This window comes from Acanthochromis polyacanthus, chromosome 3, assembly GCF_021347895.1.
Source record: "Acanthochromis polyacanthus isolate Apoly-LR-REF ecotype Palm Island chromosome 3, KAUST_Apoly_ChrSc, whole genome shotgun sequence".
In the NCBI taxonomy this organism is placed as follows: domain Eukaryota; kingdom Metazoa; phylum Chordata; class Actinopteri; family Pomacentridae; genus Acanthochromis; species Acanthochromis polyacanthus.
The window spans coordinates 364585-390758 of NC_067115.1; the positions used below are offsets into that span (position 1 = coordinate 364585).

At 40.2% G+C, this 26174-nt stretch overlaps 1 protein-coding gene and 1 long non-coding RNA gene across 2 annotated transcripts; both read left to right on the forward strand.

The window, feature by feature from the left end:
* The first annotated feature begins 16295 nt into the window (after window positions 1–16295).
* LOC110971716 (GTPase IMAP family member 8-like) lies at window positions 16296–21856 on the forward strand. The gene is given in 6 exon segments (XM_051945880.1): window positions 16296–16311; window positions 16437–16514; window positions 16517–17064; window positions 18135–18904; window positions 21603–21672; window positions 21827–21856. Coding segments are annotated over 6 exon segments (1512 nt in total).
* Window positions 21857–23147: 1291 nt separating this feature from the next.
* On the forward strand, window positions 23148–24628 carry LOC127533357 (uncharacterized). Its single transcript, XR_007941112.1, has 3 exons — window positions 23148–23383; window positions 24112–24220; window positions 24380–24628. It is a non-coding gene; the product is annotated as an uncharacterized LOC127533357 (long non-coding RNA).
* Window positions 24629–26174: the final 1546 nt, after the last annotated feature.

A 26174-nucleotide genomic window follows, 5' to 3' on the forward strand; every position in this document is an offset into this window, starting at 1 on the left:
GTCCAAAATAAATGCCATAGTATAGTATTTTGAACAAATAAATGTACACAGTGCAAGACAGATGCACAGTGCAAAACTAAATAATGTAAAGCAGGCTGTTAACACTATAGAGCACTTTTCTTTGAAACCAAAAATTTTGTATATCGAAATTCCATTTTCCCAACATGCCATATGATGAAATAATGTAAAGTAGACCAAGAAAAATTGTTACGATGTTGGGTTGGCTCAGGAAATAACAGACGGTCTTTGAATGCAACACAGTTTGCTTTTTTACAGCTGTTCCAAGAAACTACAAACCAAGATGGCAACTACACAGGAAACTGAACTGGAGACAATGGGCTCCAAACACTCACAGAGACTACTAGTGGCTGGAAACTACAACAGCAAAGAAATAACACCAAATAATTCCTACTCATGGTAGGCGTCACTTAACGGTTATAAAACGACCCAATTTACTATAACCACAAGGTTCGAGTGAAAACTACAAATAAAGAATACTCTGAACGATGCTCTGTACAAGAGCAGAGACTACGGCCAAACTAACCAACTCACAAATTCTCTCAGTGATGCTCAGGACGGTTCACAGTTGAGGAAGCAAGAGTGCAGGGCCAGATGGTGGGGGGGGGTAACAGACAACAAGTGAATGGAGAAGACACCCAAGGGTGTGTGTCTTTACATCATGGAGCCTTATTTTAATGTCTTATTTTTCTTCTTTTAATGTAAAGCACTTTGATTTTTTATATCTGTGTAAAGTGCTATATAAATAAACTTTACTTACGACAGCCTGCAGAGATTTCCCTTCTTACCAAAGTGGAGACCAGAGTCAGGTGTAGAGGACTCTACTAGGAGCAGGTGGAACCAAAACTAGAAGAGACGAGAACAGCGAAGATTAGTACAGAATGTTGGTTTAGACAAACTTGCTTAATGAAAACTCAGGCTCCTACCTGATGTGTCACGATCTGGCGCTTGAGATGAGGAGTCTGGTTATACTGAGGCAGGGTGTGCTTGATTAGATGATCTCCACCTGCTCCTAGTTCCAGCTGAGGATTGCTGATAAGTCACACCTGTTGTCGCTTCTGCACTGCTAACCCTAACCCTGAGGGGGGGGGGGGGGGGGCACCATCTTGGCCTAGCAGCAGTAGCCTGACAAAAACACTATAGAGCAGGTTTCTTTGTAAAGGAAAATGATCATGAACTTTGTACAAAATAAACGCCATAGTATGTCAAAGAAACGCACTACAAGATACAGACGCACACTGGAGAACAAACACTGCAAGATGAACTAATGTAAAGTAGGCTGTGAAAAACACTACAGAGCAGTTTTCTTTGGGGGGGAAAAAAAAAAAAGGATCATGAATTTTGTCCAAAATAAATGCCAAAGTACAGTATGAACAAAAACACAAATGCACACTGCAACATAGACTGCAAAATACAAACACACCGCAAAATGAAATAATGTAAAGTCAGCTGTGAAAAACACTATAGGGCAGTTTTCTTTGGAAAAAAAGATGAATTGTCATAAACGCCATAGAACAGTATGTAGAACAAAGATATAAACGAACACTGCAAGATACAAACACGCATTGCAAAATGAAATGATGTAAAGTAGGCTGTGAAAAACACCATAGAGCAGTTTCCTTTGAAACAAGAAATCATAAATTTTGTCCAAAATTAACACCTTAGTATGTCGAAATAATGCCATTTTTTCCAACAAGCCATAAAGACACACCATATGATAATGTGAAGTACACTGTGAAAAACACTAGAGCAGTCTTCTTTAGGGAGAAAAAAAAAAAAAATCATGAATTTTGTCCAAAATTAATGCCATAGTATGTCAAACAAAAAATACAAACGCACACTCCAAGATACAAATGCACACCGCAAAATGAAATAATGTAAAGTAGGCTGTGAAAAACACTAGAGCAGTTTTCTTTGAAACAAAAAATTTTGTCCAAAATAAACACCTTAGTACAGCATAGAATCAACCAAATCATACAAATACTGTAAAACAGTCAAGATGTGACAAAATGAAGCAAACTGATGAGGAAACTCACAAAATCCTCAGAGAAAAAAAAAAAAAAGAAATAAAGTCAACCAATCATACTCACAAATGTAAAACAGTCAAGATGCGTCTAACCCAGGTTTAAATTAGGACTTTTTCTGGCCCAAAATGGCCATGGATGTAGAACACAAAATCAAGACTTGTGGTCGTTGTGTCTGGAGGAAGGCGTTGCCCAATAAATCTGCTCCACTGGTCAACATCATCCCTTTGTGTCCTCTCGAACTGCTGTGTATGGATTTACTGAGCCTTGAGCCTGACTCAAGGAACACCAGAGACACTTGTTCTAACAAGTCACTTTACCAAGTTTACAGTGGCCATTCCAAACCCAAACCAGAAAGAAAGAACTGTGGCAAAGTGTTTATGGGACAGTTTTGTCATTTACTACGGCATCCCCAAGAGAATCCATACTGACCAGGGGCCGGATTTTGAGTCAAGGCTAATTAAAGAGCTGTGTGAGGTGGCAGGTATTCAAAGAGCCGTACGACACTATACCACCCAAGAGGCAATCCAGTGGAACAATTTAATCATACATTCTTTAGCATGTTTGGAACACTGGAGGAAAAACACAAATCAAAATGGAAAGACTATGTGAAGCCATTAGTTCATGCATATAACTGCACCAAGAATGAGGCTGCTGGTTATGCCCCGTATGAGCTAATGTTTGGACGATCGCCTCGTCTGCCTGTTGACCTTACTTTTGGTCTCCCACTGCAGGAAAACAAGCACAAAATCTATTCACAGTATGTGCAAGATTTAAAGTCACGCCTTGAAGAGAGCTTCAAGATTGCTTAAAAGAACACTCTCAAATGTGCTGAACGAAATAAAACACGCTTCGACCAGCAAATCATATCATCAGCATTGGAAGTGGGAGACAGAGTGCTTGTGAGGAATGTACACCTCAGAGGAAAACAAACTGATAAATGTGAGAGATGTCTTTGTTGTGATCAGCAGAGCTGGAGATCACCCAGTTTACAAAGTAAAGCCTGAGCGCAAAGATGGACCTGTACGCACTCTCCATAGAGACCTCCTCCTTCCATCCGGCCAATGAGAATAGTGATGTGCCCTGTGGATAGTCTCCTGTAACTCGACCACGCACTCGTCTTAATCCTGATCCCGATGTCCACACCGACTCACCTGCTGCTGAAGAGTCTGAGGACGTGGTCCCCGTAAGTCTTGACTTACCTGATATCTGCTTCACTGTGGAGAAAACGCGTCCAGTTCCGGCTGTCTGTCAGAAGTGAACCTGACTAAATCCATTCTCCAACTCCCTGTTCCATCATTTCTGTCCCTCTTGACAAACTTGAGCCGGAGACGAGCAACAATGAGTCGGAGTCAAGTGTGGAAGAAAATGAAGAGGATCAAGGAAATGAATCAAACAACTTACCTGTAAACTCACCTGAGCCCGTAAACATACCTACCGTAGTTTCGATGGATGAAGACTTGCCTGAAGATCCAGTTCAGTCTGAGCCTGACTTGGTTAACTCACCAGTCACCACTGCCAGGGATGTAGTTAACAGTGGTTTTACGCTTAGACGCTCAACTCAGAGCACCACCTAAATGACTAGATTACAACACCCTCGGTAACCCGCTTATATCTGTAGTTCAGACATTGCTCCAAAATGTGTCCGATATCCTAAGTGTTTCCACCTCTCCTGAATCTATTGTGCCGTCTATTCATGTTTAAGTTTAGAATGCAACGGGACGTGCCTGGTTTAAGGCGGGGAGGATGTAAACCAGGTTTAAAATAGGACTATATTAAGATATACCAAGATCCTATTAAAATAAAACGTATATATCAATATGTATACATTGTCCTAGTCATGTGACCAGGAAACTCACTAAGTCCTAAATGTGAGACAACAAAATGACTTCAACCAAAAAAAAAAAAAAAAAAATAGATGACAAACAGGCAAGATATGACACAAAATGAAGCAATAATGAGCATCGAAAGCTGCAAAAATCACCAGGAAACTCGCTAAATCCTCAATCTTGGACAACAAAATGATCAAAATCAAATCAAGCAATACAGAAATAATACAAAACAGTCACGATGTGACACAAAATGAAGCAACAGTCGGCATAAAAACGTGCAAAATCACCAGGAAACTCACTAAATCCTCAATCTGAGACAACAAAATGACAAAACTCAGTCACACACAAATAATGCAACACTCAAGACGTGAAAAAAAAATGCAGCAAAATGACCAGGAAACTCAAGAAATCCTCACAGACAACAAAATGAAAACAAATGATCAACCAATCATACTGACAAATAATGTAAAACAGTCAAGATGTGACAAAAAAAGAAAAAGAACAATCAGCATAGAAAGATGCGCAATCACCAGGAAACTCACTAAATTCTTAATCTGTGGCAAGTTCTGTATGTGTTTCGACACAGCTTTCCTCAAACTTGTAAAAAGCCTGTTTGGCCATGCGGCTCACAAAGGGACAACTCAGTCTTCTTTCTTTGTTTTTTTTTTTGCTGCTTTTGGTTTAAAGGTGGAATGAAAGTTGACAGGTTGATAACCTTCAATATGAATTGGAAAAAAGACAGTATTTTCAAACATCATGTGTTCTTTAAATCAAAGAACTTTAATTTACACATTTACTAAATAAATTTAAATTGACTTTCAACTTTATAATCTTGAGTGTGAACCAAATTCATTAAATTAAACTTCAATTTCTTTATACAAAACAAACATTTCAAGTTCTCTTAATTAGTCCTACCAGATGCGTCCTCATGGTCCAAACAGCAGCTGTGTCTTACTTCATATGACGACCAGGATCAAAGGAAGACTGACTGATCACCAAACATTTTAAGGCCTGCTGGATGAGACGGTGCCCAGGTAAATTGTGTCCCTGTGGAAGCACTGGTTGTCATTTTTTAGTTCCACTCCTGTGCTGATGTTGCCCCTTCAGGCCTGGAGTGTGTTTTACATCCACCAGTTGGTGTGTTTGGGGACGCTCTCCCTTTTAACTTCACAATCTGAGACAACAAAATGAGAAAAATCAACCAATCATACTCACAAATAATGTAAAACAGTCAAGATGTGACACAAAATGAAGCAAAAATCAGCATAAAAAGAAGCAAAATGTGATGGTTCCACTCCAGCTCCTGCCCATACCTCTGTTTCCCTCTGTCTGCTGTCCTCTCCTCCCGGTTGCTCGCCCTCTGTCTGCCTTCACTCTGTTGGCTGATTGCTGTTATAGGCGTCAGCTGCACCAATCAGCTCAACTCCCCTCACCTGCTCCCCTCCTCTGCCACTTAAGCTCTGCTCTTCCCCTCAGTCTCTGCTGGATCATTGTTTGACAGACCCACATGCTGTCCCAGACTCCGTCCCCCACAAACCCAATCCTCTCTGGACTACATCAGTTTTTTGGACCTTTCTGCTTCCCCCCCTTTTTGTGGATTTCCCCCTTGTACTCAGTAGTTTTGGATGGACCTCAGCCTGGTTTCTCCTTCATTATTAGTTCCCCTGAGTGTGAGTACTTCCCCGTGGCTCGTTTGTGTTCAACTGTTTGGTTTTCGCTCGCCTCCTCTGTCTAGTTCTTAGTTTTTATTTTGGTGATAAAACTCCATTTCCTTTAACTCCTGTTTGCCTGTCTATTGTGTCTGCGCCTGGGTTCAACCACCCCCCACCGTAACACAAAATGACCAGGAAACTCTCAAAATCCTCAATCTGAGACAACAAAATGAAAAATCAACCAATCATACTGTGGTGCTCTTGTGCTGCTCATCCGTAATGTTGCTGAATTTACACTGTAATAATAGTATTGCTGCCGCCTGTTCATTCAACATTACACACGCAGTATTGATTTAAAGACTGTTTTCTTTCATTTCACGTGTCTGTATTTAAAATAACTCATTAAAACATGATTCCAGTGAAACAACTTTGAAAGAAGTCCAAAATCATACTGCTTTACTGCTATATCCTGCATGCTATATTAAATTACCAAAATGAGACAGTAAATGACCACAAAGAGACACAAAATTACCACACAGACACAAAATCAACAAAAAAGAGAGACTGAACAAACACAGAGACACAAAATGGCAAGAAAGTCACAGAATGACAACAACGACACAACAACCAACCACAAATTCACACTAAATGCAGTGGTTAGCACCGTCGCGTTGCAGCAAGAAGATCGCTGGTTCAAATCCTGGCTTTCCTGGGATCTTTCTGCATGGAGTTTGCATGTTCTCCCTGTGCATGCGTGGGTTTTCTCCGGGTACTCCGGCTTCCTCCCACAGTCCAAAAATATGGATAATGACCACAAAGAGACACAAAATTACCACACAGACACAAAATCAACACAAAGAGACACTGAACAAACACAAAGAGAAACAAAATGACCACAAAGGCACAGAATGACAACAAAACAACAACTAACCGCAAATTCACACTAAATGTCCACAAAGAGACAGAAAATGGTCAAAGTGAGATACAAAATGACCACAGAGACACACAATTACTGCAGAGACACAAAAAATACTCTTTGTGGTTGCTTTGCGTCTCTTTGTGGTCTTTGTGTCTAACTGTGTGTCCTCTGTTTTAATAGCTCAGGTTTTTCTACCAGACCAGTCCATGTTTTATTTCCAGTCTAACCCCTGGTTCCATATTTTTTCCTCCACGCTGTAAACAAAACGTTTTTGTTTCAGAAAATACACCGAAGTCCTGAAATGTGCTCTAATGACGATCCAAATCTGACGTGAGGTTTTTTGTTGCTTTGTTTTCTAGTTTCAGATAAATTCACTGCCAACATGCTGTGACCTCTGACCTCTTCATCATCCAACTAACAAGTCAGGACTCTCTGGGATTCAATCTGGGAAAAGTCATGTTATTGATCCACCAGTTCACAGACAGATCCAACTTTTTTTGCCAGTGCTTTGCATACTCTGTAATGACCTGGCTAATAGAACAGATTGTAGTTTGATTTTGATGTTCTGGCAAAGTTTACAGTAGTTTCCTTGCAATAAAGCTAGCCATAAAAGCATCCAGTGTAAGGTGAGATTTTTCTTAATTATTCGTCTGTAAGAACCTCAAGTTTGGCAGCAGAGGTTGGAGAAAACACAAACCCATCATGAACCGATCTCTTTATGATGATTTACTCGAATAAAGCTGGTTGAGTTTTGAGGAAAACACTTTAAATTCTAACCAACTGGAGACTGATGCGCATCCAGAATCATGATGTTTCCGTGTGAACCAGGTGCTGCTGATCTGATCTGAACTGATCTGTGGAGCTGCAGTTCATCCGATCAGCCACTGGGTGTCTCTGTAGCTCCACTCAGGTAGAAAGCTGTGAGTTTACAACAACAGCAGCATCAGTGTCTGATGAAGATACGACAGCAGATCAATCCTGCCTAACATCTTACTTTTGGTTCCTCTCACCTGAATCTTCCAACAAACCCCTCGACCGACGTTCCTCCATCTGATGAGCAGAGTCCGTTCAAAAAGTTCACATTTATGCCAAAAATATTCATTCAAAGGAGAAGAAAGCAACATGAAGGTTAAATGAACTGCGCCTGTGTGGAGTGTGTGCAGGTGGTTTGATCCCATCAGGTGTGTCGGAGTGGAAAGTACCACCTGCTCAGGTCAGAGGGGGGAACACAGATACAAAAGCTTAAAATTAAAGCTTAATTTATTCAGTGATGACTTCACAGTTTATGTCACATGAGTGCATCTACATTAGTATAATAGTTAATTTAATGTAGATGAGTTTTACTGCTCCAATCACAGACTGACGTGCTGCTGACATCATCACCTGTTCACCCGACGGCAGCAACAAACTGAAGAAGAACTGAGTGATCCTTATGACCAGTTCATGGATCAAATAATAATTCAGTGGATTCTTTACCGCAGGAACACATTTTCTTCACCATCATATTACCTGAAAACTAAAAGACTCTCCTCAGTGAAGCGGCTCCTGATTTATAAATCAAAATGCTGGAAAACACAGAGAAATTCTAAAAGATCATTTTATTAAAACAAACAGAAGCTGGAGGAGGATTAATGCAACTAAAGCATCAATTCTGCAGCTTCCTGTTGTTGTGAGAACAAGCTTTGACAAAACCGGACTTTCTGAGTGTAAAGTGACTCAACAAAACCTGAACTCCAGTCAGAGAACAGGTTCCATTAGATTAGATTCTTTATTTTCGCTGGGAAAACAAACATTTTAAGCACCAAAACACCACAACAACACAAGTAAACTTGTTTTATGGCTTAACAAAGACAAAAACACACAAAAAAAAAACTCTCCTTTCAGATTCTGTGCCGTTTAGAATCAAAATGAAAATAGAAAATAAAAATCTATGTTTCAGTCCAATATTTACTAAAACATTTCACAAATACTCCAAACACTGACAGGAACATAAATAAATTCAAAAACATCCAATTATTATTTATAAATTCAAGAATTTTTATTGATGGAAAAAATGGAAAACACATAGTAGAATGTTTTTTAAAAATAAGTGAAAAAAACAAAACACATTTTTACATCTGAGCTAAGAAAAATTATTTGATTATTAATTATTTTAAATGAAAATCTTACGTTGGTCCATTTCTAAGGGAAACACAGAAAAGTGGGAAATATCAAAGAGAAAAGTTTTAAAAGACGTGATAAAAAGCCCTCATTTCATACACACACACTTATAATGGCCAGAATTATCACCAGGACTCAGATTATCAGCCAGAAACATTAAAAACATAAAGAATCCATTAGTTTTCTTTCCATCACAGAAAATTAAGCATGTTTAGGATTGAAGTCGATTAGATAGCTCTGTTACGTAGCTGAGCTGAGGATTGTGGGTAAAAATAATGAAGTTGTTCTTTGATTTTAAATGGTTGTATTTATGTAGCGCTTTTTATCCAAAGCACTTTACATGATGATACGTCACATTCACACACTGATGGCAGGAGCTGCCATGCAAGGCGCTAACCACAACCCATCAGGAGCAATTAGGGGTTCAGTGTCTTACTCAGGGACACCTCAACATGAGCACGACGGGCCGAGGATCGAACCGGCAACCTTCCAGTTACAAGACGGCCACTCTACCCACTGATCCATGCCACCCCATTTTAATGTTGAATTATGATCAATTTAATTTGGGTTTTTAGAAAATGTACCAAAAGGGAACTCTTTGGCAATAAAGAGTCTTTTTTGTTTGCATCAAACAAACATTTATTTTCCCGTCAGCCTAAAATTGTCCAAAATAATGTGAAGTTTTCCCATTTTATTGCTTTTTGACCCTGAATTATGGTCAGTTTGATTTGGATTTTGGACAATATTTATCATTTTTCTGTGTTAACAAAGATGTGACTCCTCTTCTTCTGCATAAACGGACCAATCACGCTTCAGCTTCAGTTGTTATGATAAAGAGCTGTGAGGAAAATAAAATTAATTTTCAATAAAAACAAGTCAGCCAAATGCTGTTAGAAAATCGTTGACGCTGGGAGTTCATATCTTTATTTTTCTCTCTGTGACTCTTATTTCTACCTGATGACAGCTGCACATCGGAGCTCTGAAACCTAAAAATGCATTAATTTAAACATGAAGCTCAACATTTAGGTCTGAAACTGTCTATGAAGGAAATCTCTTCTGTTTTCTGGACAGACCCACAAAAACTGAATGTTCCTGAGTTTTCTCTGTGATAAAAACCAACAGACAGATTCATCTTCTGTCTGTTAGCAGCAGAACTCTGATTAGGAACAAACATGAAAACACTTTTATACATTTTCTGCAACTCAAAGTATGTTGGTTTCCATGGCAACCACTAGAATGCAGATCGTTGGGTTTGCTGAAAAACTTCAACAGAGAATCTGAATCAAGCTGGTTAAAGGGAGACTCTGAACAGAACCTGGACCGGCTTGCTCCCCAGCATCCGTTACCATGGAGATCTACATCCACAGCATCTGTTACCATTGTGGTATCTGATCTGTTACATGTATTTCTTAATAAGTTAGTAGAATAGAATTTGTCTTGTTTGTTCTAGTATTTGATATGAGTTGCTTGTTATATGTACTGTCTGCTCTGGTGTCTCTGACCACAGATGGAACCAGCATTATATTCAACCCATGCCATGGGAAAGTGTTCTCCTGTTTACAGAGCCCTGCTGGAGGTGTTTTTATGAGGGTTCTTCTGTCTAAAATACTGATTTAGGGATTCTTCAGCTGTTGTAGACAAGGGAGAGTTGTTTGGGGATGCTCTCTGCTTTCCCCATATGGTAGGCAATAAAGAACCATTTGTTTTAACCCCTCCTATATGTTGAAAACCTATAAAATCTGATTGCTGGTCATTGTCCAGCAAGGAGGATTCAATTGGCCGACTCCTTCCAGACTGCTTCTGTCTGTACTGATGCTGCTCTTTCTTTTAATAAAATACTTTTAAAGAAAGTCAGTGTCACGGACATTTTCTCCTTCACCTGCACATCATGGACACCAGAGAGAGAAACAACGACACCATGGAGATCTACATCCACAGCACACAACTTTGCATTTAATAATAATAATAATAATAATAATAACTAGAAAAGCACTCGGAGAGTGCAGACCTCCGCAAAAAAAAATCCTGGATCCAGACGGTGATCCGGATCACCTCCAAAATCTAATCGATTGTTATTTTTGCTCTTCCAGACATCTCCTTGTGGTTGTTTATTGTCTTATTGTTGTCATTCTTTGTCTTTGTCCTCATTTTGTGTCTCTTTGTGGTAATTTTGTGCCCCTTTTTGATGATTTTGTGTCTCTGTGTTTGTCAGTAGCTCCTCTTGCTCTGATATGATCCTACACAGTAACATCGCCAGTGTACATATAACACTCAAACAGTAAATTTCAACACTAAGTTATTGAACATTTGGTCCCAACCCACAAAGTGTTAAAGTTACACTGAAGATAGTGTTGAATTTTCAGAGTTAATTTAACTCTGATTAGAGCTAATATTGTATTTCGAGTAAAACTTGATTGACACTACAGTGAGTAGTGTCAGACAAGTTTTACACTATGACAGAAATAAGACTGAGGGTTTTTTAGTGTTATTTAGAATTAACTCCTCAAAGAGTGTTACACCTGCTTAATGCTCAGTGTTGATTATGAAATTACTCCAAATATGGTTGTTGAAGCAAACTTGGTTCCATTAAGAACGCGTGGCTTGTGGCTGCTCTGACATGCTCTTGGACTCTGTCATGGTCCCAAAAAAAATAAAAATACCACCAATAGAGTCTATATTCCAAAAAATAACTGTCGAAACTCACAATTATGAACGGATGTATCATCAATGTATTTACCGTCTGGAGTTCATCAAAATTAACAAAGAGCAAAGTCTTCCCAACAGTCCAGCATGATCAAAAACAATTTACCTCATGTTTGTGCCACACCTGTGGCAATTAGTGTGCCCTTTGAATACAGGTAACTAGTCACCGTGCTTCATTATGATACCTCCACCACCATGCTTCATATCATGATGCTGCCACCACCGTGCTTCATCATGATGCTGCCACCACCATACTTCATCATGATACCACTACCGTGTTTCATCATGATGCCGCCACCACCGTGCTTCATCATGATGCCTCCACCACCATGCTTCATATCATGATGCTGCCACCACCGTGCTTCATCATGATGCTGCCACCACCATACTTCATCATGATACCGCCACCACCGTGTTTCATCATGATGCCGCCACCACCGTGCTTCATCATGATACCGCCACCACCGTGCTTCATCATGATGCCGCCACCACCGTGCTTCATCATGATACCGCCACCACCGTGCTTCATCATGATGCCGCCACCACCATGCTTCATCATGATGCTGCCACCACCGTGCTTCATCATGATGCTGCCACCACCGTGTTTCATCATGATGCCGCCACCACCGTGCTTCATCATGATACCGCCACCACCGTGTTTCATCATGATGCCGCCACCACCGTGCTTCATCATGATACCGCCACCACCGTGCTTCATCATGATGCCGCCACCACCGTGCTTCATCATGATACCGCCACCACCGTGCTTCATCATAAATGATGTTGTCATGGCCACCAATGTCAGTGTGCCGTCTGGTTTCTGGGTTTAGGCCTTTGTTTGGAGAATTGCATGTGTGGGTTCAGCTGTGGTTGTTTCCAGAGTCTCTCCAGAAGTCCAGCTACCAGCCATTCCAACTAACGACTCAGGAGTTGATGACCTGCACTGCAACCTTGTTCTCCCCATCGCCCTCCAGCTCCCCTCCACCTTCAACCAACCAGACACAGCCATCACCACACCTGTACACTATACACCTGCCACCATGTTCTTAGTCTGGGCGGCTGGTGTCTGTGGCCAGTCCACTCTGGTGCCTCTCTGTGAGTGTTATATTGTTTGCATTTCTGTGATGTTTCGTTTTGTAGATACTCGTGGTGGTTTCTACCGACACTTCGGGCTTCTGTTAGCGGCTGCTACTTTGGTGTGGAGCCCACAGTCTCAGTGGAGACTGAGGCTCCAGGTAGCAGTCCGCCAACTTAGGGAGAAGCTATTCGGTTTTGAGTGCTCGTGACCTGTGTGGCCAGTGTGTGTGAGTGTGAGGCACCATCTTTGTTTAATTCGTTTTGGTTTTTGTTACTTGTGGTGGGTGTCGCTGATGTACTTATGTTTGGCTAGGGAGTTTAGTTACTTTGTTAGCGTTCAGATAGTTTAAAAACTCTGTTAGCCTTCGTTTTGTTATTTTCTGTTCTTTGGTTTAGCAACACTCACCAGTCTTGTGTTCTTAATTATCACTTTTATGTTCCATTTGCCACTAAGCAATAAATCCCTTCACCTGAACCAATAACATTCTGGTTGTTTTGTTGCTTCCAGCCACCCCCTAGAGGTTGGATCTTAACAATGCTGCCACCACCATGCTTCTTCCTTCAGAGGCATCATAGGAGTCTTGGTGACCTCCCTCTCTAGTCTCTCAGGTCTTGAGGACGTCCTGCTCTCAGATTTATTCATGTTCTATCTTCCTTCCATTCTTTAATGATGGATTTAACTGGACTCCAGGAGATCTTCAGGAACTTTAAACGTTCTTGTCTTGTCCTGACTGATGCTTTTCAAAAACCTTTTGTCAGAATTTTTTGGAGTGCTTTTCAGCAACCTTTTCCAACAACACATCCAAATATCATGAAGTCCGTGACATTCTCAGAGATTTAAAAACAATCTGGACTTTAAGTGAACATGATGATGAATGTAAAAACATTTTGCTTCTGAGTTTGTTTCTTGCATAAATATATGATGAAGCTTTTTTCAAAGATTTTTTTTCAATGTTGAATAAATTCTAGACCCGCTTCCTGTTACCTGTCCTCTACAGTTGTAATCAAGTAGTTGTGTCTTTTAGTGTTTTCACAAAGTCAGTGAAAGTATTCATGTTATTTATGTTTGTGATGTCTTGATTTTTGAGAGAAGCATGAATTTTCCTGTTTTAAACTGAGTCTTTTTCTCCTTTGGGTCAAAACTTTCTTCTATTTTACCAAAGACTCAAACTTTCTTGGTATTCACTGGCTGGATGTCACAGTCAAGGTCCAACACCAGTCCAAAACCAGTCTGACATGAGTCCAAAACCTGTCCAAAACCTGTCCAACACCCTAACCCTAATCCAGGTATTCCTACCTCTGAGATCATCTCCACTCTGGCTTTAAAAGAGGTTGGACCTTCTGAAGCGCAGGTTTTGGAACCGTTTTAATTTCACATTGATTTGCTACTTTAAAATAGAACATGATAAAAATAAAAGAGACAACAAACTAAATAACATGTCAGCAGTCATTTTTGATTTAAATTTTTCTGTACCATAACTCAGAACTGAGGATCGCCTCGCTGCTGTGGTTTTAAAAAGGTTCGTAGAACAGGATGTTTGAGGGGAGGAGACTAGAAGCTGACTTTATCACAGAGCTGAACTCAAAATATTCACCAACAGCACACCAACGTGACAAGACTTCCCATCCTCTGGAAACACTGACATGGCCAGTAAGTACAACTATCCTTCACTTCTAGAGGTCAACTTTAGGAACAGCTTCCAGTTTAAAAGTGAAAGAGTTGACTTTGGCACAAACTTCCACTGTGTTTATCTTTGGTTAGGACTGATCAGCTCTGTTTTGTCCGTTCATTTATACAGTGACTGCATTTATGTCTTCCATTGCTTTGTGTTGAATATTTAAAGAGCACTTTAGAAAATGGCACTTAACACCTAACACTCACACTATCATAAAAAGTTCGGGGACACTTAGAAATGTCCTTATTGTTGAAAGAAAAGCAATTTTTCAGTGAAGATACCATGAAATGAATCATTGTGAATGTAGCAAATTACTATTGTAGCTGGAAACGACTGGTTTTTAATGGAATATCTCCATCGGGGTACAGAGGAACATTTCCAGTGTTCTGATGCTACGTTGTGTTAACTGATGGTGTTGTGTATGAGTAGAAGCTGTAGGAATATTTATTATATAATGTCCTGTAGAAAACGTCATGTCTCTGGTATGCTGCTGGCACAAAACTCTTCCTTACTGGAATGTCCTCGGAGGGAATTTCAATCTGTCAAATAGTTCTGACAGAAATCCTGTCCAGCCAGTTCGGCTGCAGGTGTTCTCACAAATGTTATTAGAATAAAACCTGAATAATGAAAACATTTATACCACAAAGATTTCAGGAAGTATCTTTTATTCAATCACATTTCATGATTCCATTTACAGTATTTCTATTTGATCTGAAAGGAATGGCAGACAGGATTTCAATTCATCCTAATGAACAATCCAAAAAAATCTTAATGTATGGTATATTTAAATAGCAATGATGTGTATAAAAGATGTTACACTGCTGCTTTCTGCAGCTCCAGTTAACGTGTCTTTATCACATAAAAATGGTGTAAACTCTTGTTTATTTACATGATGCCTTGTTTAGACAAGTTTCTGTGTTGAGGAGAAGCATTGTTCGTGAAACAAGGAAATAATTTCAGCAGTAACAGTAATAATTATTGTTGTTCCTGGGAATCTGTAGAGTCACTGAGTAAATGATGCATAAGCTCATAGTTTGGACCTGCAGCTCCAGGGTTCATCCGGTATCGATCGACATGCCGTAAACATTCCAGCTGGGAATGATGGACATTTATGAACAGCGAACACGTGAATGAAAGATTGTGAAGAATTAGAAGCTTGTGAACCCGAGGCTGTTGAGCTGCTGTTTAATTCTCTCAGAAAACATTCAGCTGCTGCTGTTGGAAGCATCTGGAATGGAGCAGCTCAGACATTTAAACTGATTATTTCATCATCTAGTTACTGTTCGTCTTTTAAATGGGATCTCCTCCAATTCATTTCATTTCATGAATTTTTACTCGGCGGAGTTATGTGATGATCGGTGTCCGTCTATCTGTCCACGCATCTGCCCGTTCATCCGTCCATCTGTCTCTTAGCAACATTACTCAAGAACAGACCAACAAATTTGGATGAAATTTCCAGTGAAGGTCAGAAATGACACAAGGGCCAAGTGATCAGATTCTGGCAGTGATGCAGCTTATAGTCTGGATACATGGATTTGTTAAAGATTTCTGTTTTATGAATGAATGGACTTGCTCTTATATAGCGCTTTACTACTCATCAGAGTACTCAAAGCGCTTATACAACAATTGCTTCCATTCAACCATACGCTCACACATTCTCACTCTGGGGCAGACAGAAGTGTGGCTGCCAATCCACGCCTACGGCCCCTCCGACCACCACCAACATTCACACACCAGTGAAGAGCACTGGAGGCAAGGTGGGTAAAGTGTCTTGCCCAAGGACACAACAGCACATGACTAGGACAGAGCGGGAATCGAACCGCCGACCCTTCGATCATTGGACGACCCGCTCTACCACCTGAGCCACAGCCGCCCCTATCATTGCCAGATAGCAGCACGGTGTCACTGTAACCATGACAACCAGTGAACACTACATCAGCTGATCGTGAGTCCACCTCTGAGGACTTATCCAAGGACTGAGCAGCGTTGGAGTTCTGCTCTCTGACTGTTTTCTAGTTGATCTATTTTATTAAATCTTTTTCATGTACTTTAGTCCCAAACTGTTCCTGTTTACTTTTGAATTGTCATATTCATCCGTAAAGCACAACACTTAAAGTTGGTATTCAAATAAAGTGTTAATCTCTTAGAAGTAAAAGATTCTGTAAGTTCTTTCTTTAAAAGTTCTTCTGAATAAAGTTTTCTTCCAGTTCTTTGTTTCTGATGTTTTCTTATTGATGGAACTACACATAAGTAAATTCAGCTGGCAGCATTTGAAATGTGTATTCAGGAAGTGGTAAAGGTGAAATCTGAACTGGACCGTTGGGTTTACAGTCCTTTATAACATGAATCATGTCTTTTTTGAAATTCTCCAACAGAAGCAGAGGAGCCTCACCTCCGGATTGTCCTTGTCGGGAAAACTGGAGTTGGGAAGAGTGCAACGGGAAACACACTCTTAAAAAAAAGGTTTTTCAGTCGAAACTTTCGTCTTCTTCACTGACATCCGAGTGTCAGAAGGAAACAGCAGAGTGTGGAGGTCAGACACTGGCCGTGGTCGATACTCCAGGCCTGTTTGACACCAGCAAGTCTGAGGAGCACGTGAGAAACGAGATCGCTAAATGCATGTCGTACGCTTCTCCTGGTCCTCATGTGTTCCTGGTGGTGCTCCAGCCGGGAAGATTCACCAAAGAAGAACAAGACACGGTGAAAATCATCCAGCAGATGTTTGGAGAGAAGGCAGCGGGGTACACCATGGCTTTGTTCACCCACGGAGATGATCTGAAGGATGAAGAACACACCATAGAGGAGCTTATCAAAGAGAATCCAGCTCTCCGTCAGTTCGTCAGTCAGTGCCGTGGAGGATTTCATGTGTTCGACAACAAAGACAAGGATCCAGGACAAGTGAGCGAGCTGCTGAAGAAGATCAACACCATGGTCCAGAGAAACGGAGGAACCTACTTCACCAATGACATGTTCCAAGAGGCTGAGCGGGCCATCAGAGAAGAGATGGAACGACTCCAGAGAGAAAATCCCTCCATGGGGCTGAAAGATGCCAGAAGACGGGCAGAGAAAGACAACCGGTTCAACCGGGCCGTCCGACAGGGCGCCGCCATCGGAGCTGTAGCTGGATTCCTGGGAGGTCCACTGGGAGCTGCACTGGGAGCTGCAGTGGGAGCTTTACTGGGAGCAGTCAATGGGGCGGTGCAGAAGAACGCATGTAGCATCCAGTAATGGTGATAACCTGGACATACAGTCACAGAATCACTGGAGCAGGGTTTAACATGTCCAGGATGTCTATCTTAACCAACGAGTTCTCTCTGTTTGGGTGTTTTTCCTGTATTTTAGAAATAATTCAGATTTAAAGCTAAATTTAAAAAGCTAAGGGCTTGAATATACTAGATGCTGATTCTGTCCGTAAATTTGAACTAAATCTCTTTATGTTTGATCAGAGTCTTAAACCTTTCTTCTGTGGTGATGCTTTTTTAAAGTCAGCCAGCAGTGGTTTGGCTCTTCAGATCTGAAAGGGGAACAAGGGATAAAGTGTGGTCAAAAACAAGGAAGTATCCAAGAAAAGCTTCTGCTGAGGAGTAAAAGAATTACAGTCTGAACAACTCAGTTTGTGTAATTACTCTCAGTGCCAGAAGACCTCCAGAAGTTCCTATAAAAGACATCAGACCTGGACTATTGACTAATCCATGAAGGAAGCTGCTGTCAGGAGGGACTTCTAGCAGCAAACATTTGAACTGTGTCCAAATCTTGATGAAACTGACTCATTTGATGAGCTTCACTTTTCTCCCTAAATACTGATGATGCAGGAGATGTTTGTTCATGGTTAAATATGGGAACAGTAGCTTCTTTAGAAACAGCTCTGAAAGGCAGAACAACTGTGAAGGTCCATGTGTCTCCTGTGCTTCATCTCTGTGACGCTTAAATAAATCTAAATATACCCAGACCTTCACTGGACATGTTTTTATTTCACCATGAATGTTAAATTAGGAGTTGGTGTGTTCAGAAAGAGGATGTGAGATGTTTGAACATTCTAATGCTGCCCTGACCTCCTCTGTTGTTCCTCAGACCTCAGACTGGTGCTGGTGGGTCAGGAGAAAGTGGGGAAGAGCTCAGCAGCAAACACCATCCTGGGAAAGAAGGAGTTTGGCTGCAGGATCAGCTCCACACCTCTGACTCTGAGCAGCAGGGTGGTAGAAGGTGCTGTTGAGGGCCGCTGGGTCTCGGTGGTGGACACTCCTGGACTGTTCAGCTCTCAGCTGTCTCCAAAGGAGGTGAAAGCAGAGCTGCTGGCAGCGGTGAAGCTGAGCTCTCCAGGTCCTCACGCCTTCCTCCTCACCCTCCAGCTGGGACGCTTCACCGAAGAAGAGCAGAAAGGCCTGCAGACCCTGCAGAACATGCTGAGTTCAAACATCTCCAAACACACCATGGTGCTGTTCACCTACGGAGACCGACTGGAAGACACCGACGTCCAGCAGCTCATCAGAGAAGACGACAACCTGCAGCAGCTGCTGAAGAACTGTAGCGGCTACTGCCATGTCTTCAACAACAGACAGATGGAGGACAGGAGGCAGGTCCAACGTCTGCTGGACAAGATAGACTCCATCTCTGAGGGAGGACACTTGAACTACAGGAGAACCTCTGAGAGCTTCATAGTCAGGGTTGGTCAGGGGATTCGCCAGAGATGTTTGAGGCTATTTAGCAACTTCTACCACATCATCAGAAGTGGAGAGACACAAAGAGAACGGGAGGAGACCAGAGGAAGAGAGAGAAGAGAAGATCAGGGGGGGAAGAGAAGAGAGAGGAAGGACGGAAAGAGAAGAGAGGAAGAGGAGAAACGGTGGGGCTGATAAACTATAGAGTGAAGACAGAAGAGGAGACATTTTAAGAAGAGATGTGAAGCACTCAGTGTGTTTACCAGTCTGTTGTCATGGTGATTTCATGTCAGTTTATGTATTTTTCCTCTCAGGACCTTCTACAGATTTGGTCCATTTGTCACTGAACACATCTTTCCACTGCAGGAACATCTACAGATTCAGCCCTCTGATCTTTCTGATTCCCCTCCAGATACAACAGCTTCACTTGAACTCAGAGACCAGAACCAGTTACTGGACTTAGATCTAGTTCTATGTAAGAAACAGAACCAAGGAGGTTTGTTCTGTTAGAACATCTGGAGAACTTTATGTTAGTAAGTGTGGAGTAAGAAAAAGAGGACAGAAAATGTGGTCATCTCTGAGTCTAACCAATCAGCATCAACACATGGCAAGTTTTCAGGGCCAATCAGAGGAACCGACTGTAGAGGAGAACCTCTGTTCCTGTGGTCAGAAGACTCTCAAAGGTTCAGGGGCCTCATTTATAAAGCTTGCTTACGCACAAAACAGGGCTAGAAAGTGGCGTATGCTGTGTACGTTGTGATTTCTAAAAACAAACTTGGCGTGAGAATGTGCGCACCGGTGCTCCAACTTTGATTCTTGCTTAAGCACATTTTGGAGACAGAGGGAACGGCAGTGATGGAGGGTGAAGTGGTGAATTGAAACCAGATTGATCTCAAACCTTTATTGTTATCACATATTAGACTTGTAGAGCCGGATAATCATAAACCCTCATTGTTGTAGATGTTCATATAGTGCGTCATTCGGCCGACGACTGTATTTGCAGAACTATGTTCATATATCAAACATCTTCAAATGATATAGAGCGGTGAGTGGCACTGATTGATTACTGATTTGGAAAAGGCCTGTGACAATCAGTCCAATCGCTGATCAAGCGGATAAATAGCGGGTCACAGCCGTGTGTAATGTGGCACAATGGATGAGCTGGCGTTGCTGGAAGATCATGTTAAGAATGGAGAGAGATTTTAGGGATAACAGGGATTTGTCCATGATGATGACTGGATAATAAGCCGATTCAGATTCCCTAGAGCAGTGCTCTTGGATCTATGTGCTGAACTGGGCCGTCTCAGACCGACCCCCCCGCCCAAACCATCCCGGTACAGACACAGGAGCTGACGACTCGGGGGTTTCTGGTGACACCGGCTCCTTCCAGCGTTAAGTGGCCGACAGGTATGTGTTTTATATGAAGAATATATGAGATTACATTTGTTGTCTAAATCCTGTCTGGGTCTGATAAACAGTTAAATGATGTCCTTTAGGTCTGGGATATCACAACCATCCCTCAGTGCAATAATGCCAGCTGTTTGGATGACATTATAAACATGACCAGTCAGTACATCAGGTTTCCTTACACTGTGGGTGAACAGGCCAACATTAAACGACAATTTGCAGCAATGTCCGGTTTCCCAAATGTAATCGGTGTAACTGACTGCACTCATGTTGCTGTAAGGGCTCCGAGTGAAGATGAATTTGTCTGTGTGAAAAAATGCACATTCAATCAGTGTACAAATTATTTGTACATCGGACATGATCATAACAAATTTAGTGTCAGGGTGGCCTGGGTCAACACATGATTCATTCATTCTGATGCACAGCAGTGAACAGACTGCAGGGGGCGCTGTGTGAAATGCCGTGGATCAGCAGCTTATTTATATACAGATACATTCATGAGTTACTTTGCATTGACCATTCATGGTAAAATGTGGGCGTGTTGTGGGCGGAATGTGAGGTGGATCCACCTGTGCAATCTTCCAGCTGGTGTGTGATTATAAAGAAATTGCGTGTAGCTGTGCTTACACACAGTTTTATAAGTCAGGGGCGAAGGGCATAAGCCCATTTCAGATTTTCAGCGTACGCAAACTTTTAGTATGGATCCTACGCAATGTTTTATAAATGAGGCCCCTGGTCCTTAAAGCAACCGCAGGTTCCTGCAGTGGAAAATGTACAGACTGGTATAAAGCTAAGAATGGTTTCAGATTTATGTTTTCTACTGTTTACTATCTTCTTTACAAAGCCTGAAAGTCCCAGAAATGTTTAAACTGTGAGCTGTAGGTTTTTCTAAATGTCATTAAAGTTTCTCTCAAGGCTGACTGGACTTCTTTTCCTCTCCAGTCTTCTTGTGGATGGATGGATGGATGGATGGATGGATGGATGGATGAACAATGGATGGATGATTAATGGATGGATGGATGATTAATGAATGGATGGATGGATGAACGATGGATGGATGGATGGATGATTAATGAGTTTTCTCCGTGAACTCTTCTACTCTCTGGTTCTGTGAATCATGTTTTTGTCTCCAGATGTTTCCTGTCTCCTGAACAATGAAGCTGCCAGACCAGAGTTAACCAGAACACCAGCTGGAACATCACGTACATGCTGATCTCCATAGAAACACGAGATCTGACGGCTGGAGATGCAGGACATTACCTGCTCTGATGGGTTTATGTCTGATTAGTTTGCTGCAGAAGCTCATTAGATGGAAACAGACTGCTGAGCTTCGGCTCCATTCTTCATCCGAGATGGTTTCCCAGTCCAGAGGTGGATCTCATCCCTCTGACTGTTCTTCAGGGTGGATCAGCCTTTGAGGAACACTACTGATTGATGCTGTTTGTTGAGGAACCACACGTGTTCTGTGTTCTGCAGTGGTTTGAAGGCCCAAGCAGCAGACACTCAGAGTTCATCTCAGACCACCATCACCGTCATCATGTCTCCTGTAAATCTGATTTGATCTGACTGACTGACTCCACAACTTCTATAATTCCATTCAGCAGACACTGATGGGAAATGAGTCTTCAATGGGCTGTCAGTTCAGATCCGTTAGTGAGACATCTTTTCTCCTGTTAAAGGCAACAGTCTCTTTCCATCAGGACCAGGAAGATCTCAGTCACAACATCTAAAACATAGAACCATACAAAACATGTAAATCTGTAAACAAAACATGAGAGTCTGTACACAAAACATGAATCTGTACACAAAACATGTAAATCTGTACACAAAACTGTTACGGGGGCAGTCACAACCCAGGTGCAGGCACAGAAACAGACAAACTGGTTGGGGCAAGAAAAGGAATCTTTTTTAACAACATAAGGCTAGGATACAAACTAAGGGGAACGACTGGGCTGAAGTCTGACAAACTAAACGTAATAGAGAAAACAATAAAACCACAAAACTCTAAAGTAACTACAGAGGGAATGCATTTTTTCTTCACCATATATATACACTGACAGTCATTAAAAACTTTGAGACCATATTTTTCAACATAATTTTTATTTTGAAGCCCCAAACTGGATTTTCTTCACATGAATCATTTGTTTAGCATATTGGCATACAGAAACAAAATCTAAAGTTTCAAGAATGATTTCAAAATAAAGAATTTCACAAAAGAAAACGGCACCTGCCAAACACAAAGTCACAGCAGTCAATACCGAGTATGGCCTCCATTTGCTTGGATGCAGGCAGCAATCCATCGGCGCATGCTTTGGACCAGGCTTCTGATTGTGGGTTGGGAACAGCCCATACGCCTGGATACATCACTGTAGCTCAAAGCGGCCTCCACCATACCCAGTGCCCGGAGACGTTGTTCATGTGATAGACGCGGCATGATGCTGTTCACTGGACTAACAATGGTGGCCTTTTTTGGGCCTTTATATAGGCCTTCAAACCCATTCTCACATTGTGCAGATACTCACTGAGTATTGCTTGGTGTGTATTTGGTTCACTTTTGCAAAGTGACCAACCCATGTGCAATGAATCATGACAAAATGACAACTCATCATTATCTCAACTACCAGGGTACTAGATCATCAGTAAATCCACCATGAATCATTACAACCCCCCCACAAGTAGAATTCTGCCTACATTTCTACCTCAAAGTTTCTATTGACTGTCAGTATATATATATATATATATATATATATATATATATATGGCATGCCGTTTAGGAAATTATATATATAATGAAACTTGATATATATATAATGAAACTTGATATATATATATATATATATATATATATATATATATCGACTTTCATTATATATATATCAACTTTCATTATATATATATCAAGTTTCATTATATATATATCGACTTTCATTATATATATATCAACTTTCATTATATATATATCGACTTTCATTATATATATATCAACTTTCATTATATATATATCAACTTTCATTATATATATATATCGACTTTCATTATATATATATATATATCAACTTTCATTATATATATATCAAATCTTTTTTTCCTACCGAGCCCCGGAAGGGACATGTCCGTATGGCGAAGCGACAATGAAGGACACTCACCCGGACGAGAATTTTATTGAGTTTTATTTTGAAATCGGCCTGAAATACACAGACATTCAAGCAGTGCGATGCGCTAAGAGTCTGCCATGCAGACCAGCGATCCTGATAATGGTAAGTTTTATTTCTCCAACATCCTGCTGTTATCCTACTATGAATACGCTAGCTACAACAGTCCCACATCAGTATTATGAACGTTCCGCCAGCTAACGCGGTCCGGACACCGGATCACTGATTGGAGGTTGGCGTTGAACTATTGTTTGCCAGCCAGTTAGCCGCTGGTAAGCTAACAAGCTATGAAACAACTCCTTATAAAACCGGAGGAAAGCAGCAGCAATATTTCATTACCAGACCTGTATTCAGAACCTCCCACGCTGTTACACAATGACCCATTAATCATATTACTGAACTATATGGTTATCATTGAAATTTCCCTTGAAGAACCAGCGAACTCTTTGCGAACACATTTTAATTTATGTGTTGATTATGTTTCGTATCAGTAATACAAGTCTAAAAAACTGATTCAAATGATCAAGTTAACACAATGAAGTAAAGAGTACTGGTAATCTGCAGCTATTTTCATAATTTCAAGGTAAAATTCTGATGTGTGATTTTCTAGCTTTGCAGATGTGGAAATCCAATGCACTGATTTCTTATACACAGATGCTTTTGGTGTTTTTTGTTGTAAAATAAAACAAGGCATTTATCACTGTTGGAAATTATTACAGGTATTATTTGTAACACTTTCTAACATTGTATGGACAAAGCAATAAATCAGTTAATGGATAAAATCATTTGTATTACAGATGCTATCAACAGCATGTCTTGTTCATTTTATTTAGTTGTCGGCCTTGGATGATGAGGTCCAGTTACCAGGAGCACTAGTCTGCAGCTTACTGGTTCCGTCCTGCAGCTCCTCCACGCCGTCCTCCTCTCTACAGACCAAATCAAGTAAGATCTGTTTAGACTATGCAGACATCAACATGATCAGTATGTTATCTTTTGACCCATCCTAAAATCACAAAATAGAACATTTACTTTAAGTTAACTGTGTTTATGAAAATAGAAAATAATTACTGACAACTAGTACTTTTTGGTGCTTTTATGCAGGAAAAGGGAACCAGGAAGCTGCTTTGGATCCTCTGCAGTATCTGGAGAGGTCAGAGGAACGGTTCTTGGAACAGATCGGAAGACACCAAGACGTGACCTCTGCCATTCTCCAGAACATCCAGAAGATGAATGAAAACCTTGGTTGCACTGATGGGACGCATGGCGTCGGTGCTGGAGCAACTGTCCCAGAATTAAACTGCATTGTTGACTATTGGCTTTTCTAGAAAATAAATCTTTTTTAGTACTTCACCTGTTTTGTATTTTACTCATGCACTTTGGGTGAATAAACAGAAATTTGTGATGAGAGATGCAAATTTTGTCTATAATCTACAGAGACTTTATTCAGTGTTCAGTGCACACTTTTGTTACACACATTTTGACAGATAAGCAGTTGTGCTTTTCAAGCAGATTTTAGTCAGAAACATCAGTAGCATATGTTGTTTTTTTACTGTTACACCAATCTAGGTAGATAAACTGCACTACTGCAGCAGACATATTATTGAAATGTGCTTCTATTATGTGTCTACATACACTGCTCACAAATAGTTATTCAACTTTTGGGTGAAATTGATGGAAAATATAAAAAGTGCATGCTTTAGTGATATATCATAAAAATAGGGTATTTAACTAGAAACATGCAATAGTGATTTCCTCATCTCAAAAAAATTTATTGAATCAAAAGCTAACAACAGTGGAGGGTATGTCACAATAAAAATGTCTCAGTTTGGACAGAACAACAGCCTTCAGCTGAAATCCAGTACAATTGTGTCCCACCAGTGGCGTGATCATGGATGTGTCCAGGCAGCAGCTGACCTCTGCCTCGTAATTAGCCTTAAGACCAGCTATAAAGATAAACATAGATATTATCATTATCATCAACATATGGTGCATGTGTTTAACCTTTAAGCTATGTAGGGATGCAAATGTAGTCGAAGCTAAGTAGCTAAGCTAATGCTAACACGTTCAGTGTTCAGAATCAAAACATCTCTAAAAATTACCTGTTTTCTCAAACGTAGTCGCCGTTCCCTGTGACAACCATGAAGACAGATAATCACAGAAGAGCTCATCTGAAGAGCAAATGTCCAATAAGGTTCCTGTTTTTGTTTGCCATGTCCTTCCAGGGCTCAGTAGGAAAAAGTCTGAATATATGGAATGAAACTTTGAATAGATGGAATGAAAATCTGAACATTCTATATTCCGACTTTCATTATATATATATCTCAACTTTCATTATATATATATCAACTTTCATTATATATATATCAAGTTTCATTATATATATATCAAGTTTCATTATATATATATCAAGTTTCATTATATATATATCGACTTTCATTATATATATATCAAGTTTCATTATATATATATCAAGTTTCATTATATATATATCGACTTTCATTATATATATATCAAGTTTCATTATATATATATATCAAGTTTCATTATATATATATCAAGTTTCATTATATATATATCGACTTTCATTATATATATATCAAGTTTCATTATATATATATCAACTTTCATTATATATATATCAAGTTTCATTATATATATATCGACTTTCATTATATATATAATTTCCTAAACGGCATGCCATATATATATATATATATATATATATATATATATATGTATATATATATATATATATACATATATATATATATATATATATATATATATATATATATATATATATATATATATATATATATATATATACACCAAGTGGAAGAAAAAAACAAAAATAAATATCTATACACACACATTTATAAATAAATATGTGTGTATA